The 2,418-nt window shown below is 37.1% G+C and overlaps 1 protein-coding gene across 1 annotated transcript; it reads right to left on the reverse strand.

Moving 5' to 3' along the window:
• Positions 1 to 363: 363 nt before the first annotated feature.
• LOC145051559 (thymocyte nuclear-like protein) lies at positions 364 to 1,039 on the reverse strand. Its single transcript, XM_078999475.1, has one exon. It carries the CDS (start codon positions 1,000 to 1,002, stop codon positions 514 to 516), a length of 489 nt encoding a protein of 162 aa, XP_078855601.1. The 5' UTR covers positions 1,003 to 1,039; the 3' UTR covers positions 364 to 513.
• Between the last annotated feature and the right edge of the window lie 1,379 nt (positions 1,040 to 2,418).

Here is a 2,418-nt window from a genome sequence, read left to right on the forward strand (position 1 = left end):
TTCAAACACATAAGACTTAAAGGACTAAATACGCAATGTGTGCATCTATTAATAACATCAGGAGGGTTCAGAGTTCTAATTTTTGTGTTTTCTAAAATAATTCAAGGTTGTTTTTGACATCTGAAATTATTTGATTCATCTTTTGAAAGAGATTGTTAAACTGATACAATTTTACATAAAGTTTGTATATTTTGCACATGGTAGCATAAAATAGAATATGAAAAACATTCAAATAATTACAAAAAAACAAAATACAAAATCACAATTCACAAAAGAATCAGAATTAAAACTTACCTGTGGTATGTAGAAACAACGCATATGCAGATACAATAATGGTTGCTAAGGTAGAGAGAAGAATATGAATTTGGTAAAGGACGAGATATTTATATTCAGTGAAGCAAATTAACAAACACCTGGTGATCAAAAATCAGTAGCTACTCAATTACCCATCAACATCTGAAATCATGGAATCCACAAAAATAAACACACTTGCACTCCAAACTTGATGAATCCCTAAACTTGTTCTTCAACTTCGTCATGATCAGATACAATAACACCATCACCTTCATACCCATTACCCAATTCGCAAATCTTCTCCCAAACATCCACCGGCACAGGAACGACGGATAATCTAGGCTGCCTAAACAACCCAAACTCTTTACTGTTCTTCAGTTCTCCCTTCATCTCCTTCAGATCCACCGGGTTCCTCATCTCCCCCACCGCCTTCACGTCTACGGCGCCACAACCAGCGTCGTCGTCTTCGTACCATTCACGGACAACGGTGACAACCCCTACTATACGGCGGGATTTTGTGCCGGAGTGGTAGAAGAAGCAGAGATCGTGGAGCCGTGCGGATTTGAGATTTTTGAGAGCTTGGTGGTTCTTGACGCCGTCCCATTTGGAGAGACCTCCGTTGGATGCTTGGTCGTCCCATGACCATTCCCCAGGCTCAGTTTTTAGCAGCCAGTACTGTTTTTCATCTCTTTTCGTCTTCTTCCCCATTTTCTTCCGTTCGTTCGTCGATACTTACAAATTATAGGTTTTAACTTTCACCTTTTTTAGAGGAAATTTGGGTTGATTCATGGCGGGAATCGGGTGACTTGGATATTGGCGCCAATTTAATCAAAAAGTTGTGAATTTTAATCTAATTTATGGTAATTAAGCACTAAATTGTGATATATTTAAGAGAAAAAAGAAAAAAATAATAACCAAAGTTCTTAATTATTTACTTAAAAAATAGCAAAAAATTAAGGTAATCACCCAAATACCCATCAAAATCACATTAGGCTATGATTTCTAACTAATATAGACTTTTATAGATTATGATTAATAAGATGTTTTTTCGGCTTGATTTTCATATTTTGTCAACTTTAAACATCTATATCTTACTTATAAAAAACAAAGTGTGAAAAAAAAACGAAATGATGTTTGGTTTATTTGGTTAGGGTGGTTCGGGTGGTTATGTCCATTTGGAGGTCGGGCATAGTTCAGAGTTTTCAGATTTCGGGCAAAGTAGTCAGGTCTTCTCTTTGTTGACTAGTTTGTGGTGTGTTGGTGTTTGTTCCTTCGTCAGGACACGTGTTTACTACGAAGTTTTGGTTTGGCAGCAGTGTCAGAAGGTGGTTGCCTACGTGAGGTATTTTTGTTTTTCAATGTTGAAAGGGATTCGGGTGGTTCATGTGGTGTCGAATCGTGTTGTAGAGTAAGGAGTTAATTAAAAGAATGATTTCGAGGACGAAATATAAGTGAAGTGGGGAAGAGTTATAAGTTACAACACTCATCTCTCCAAAATGGATCAGTAAGGACTAAATTGAAAGGAATGATTTTGAGGAAAACCATATGCCAAACGTGACGCATGGGGTGTTACGATGTGGCAAGCAAGATAAAGAACATGTTTCTCGGATGGACGTCACGACTGACAAGAAGGGTGTCACGACGTGGCGACTGCTTCGACCCAAACCCATAATTTTAGGGTTTTCTCTAAATTTAAACATCTAACCTCAAAATTAGGGCATCATTTTCAGCCTTTATCACCCCCATAAACCTTGAAGCAAACCCTAATACCCTTTATTCCATAACTGATCTTACTTTTGGTGATTTGGTACATTTGGAAAGAAGAAGAAGATCCTTGTGGTGTAAAGAACCTCTTTGCAAGCGTAGAGATTTCAGTTGAGCAGCTTTTGGACAATTGTGAGTGTTCAAGTTCCAATCTTTATGTTCCTTACTTCTCGATATATTTTCATAAAGTCATCAGATAATCATATATTGTTTTCAAATCAATCAATAAAGAAATATGAGTATCAATATAATCTCTCAAACATAAAACAGCAGGAGGATACGATCATGACTTCGCCTTGCCCCAATCATCTGAAGTACCTGAAAACATTGAAATCAACAACTGTAAGCCAAAGCTTAGTG

This window comes from Lactuca serriola, chromosome 5 (assembly GCF_051521515.1).
Source record: "Lactuca serriola cultivar US96UC23 chromosome 5, Lser_US96UC23_V15, whole genome shotgun sequence".
NCBI lineage: Eukaryota > Viridiplantae > Streptophyta > Magnoliopsida > Asterales > Asteraceae > Lactuca > Lactuca serriola.

Bases quoted from the DNA above. Each gene is read 5' to 3' on its own strand.
- LOC145051559 (XM_078999475.1), bottom strand. From the start codon at position 1,002: ATGGGGAAGAAGACGAAAAGAGATGAAAAACAGTACTGGCTGCTAAAA.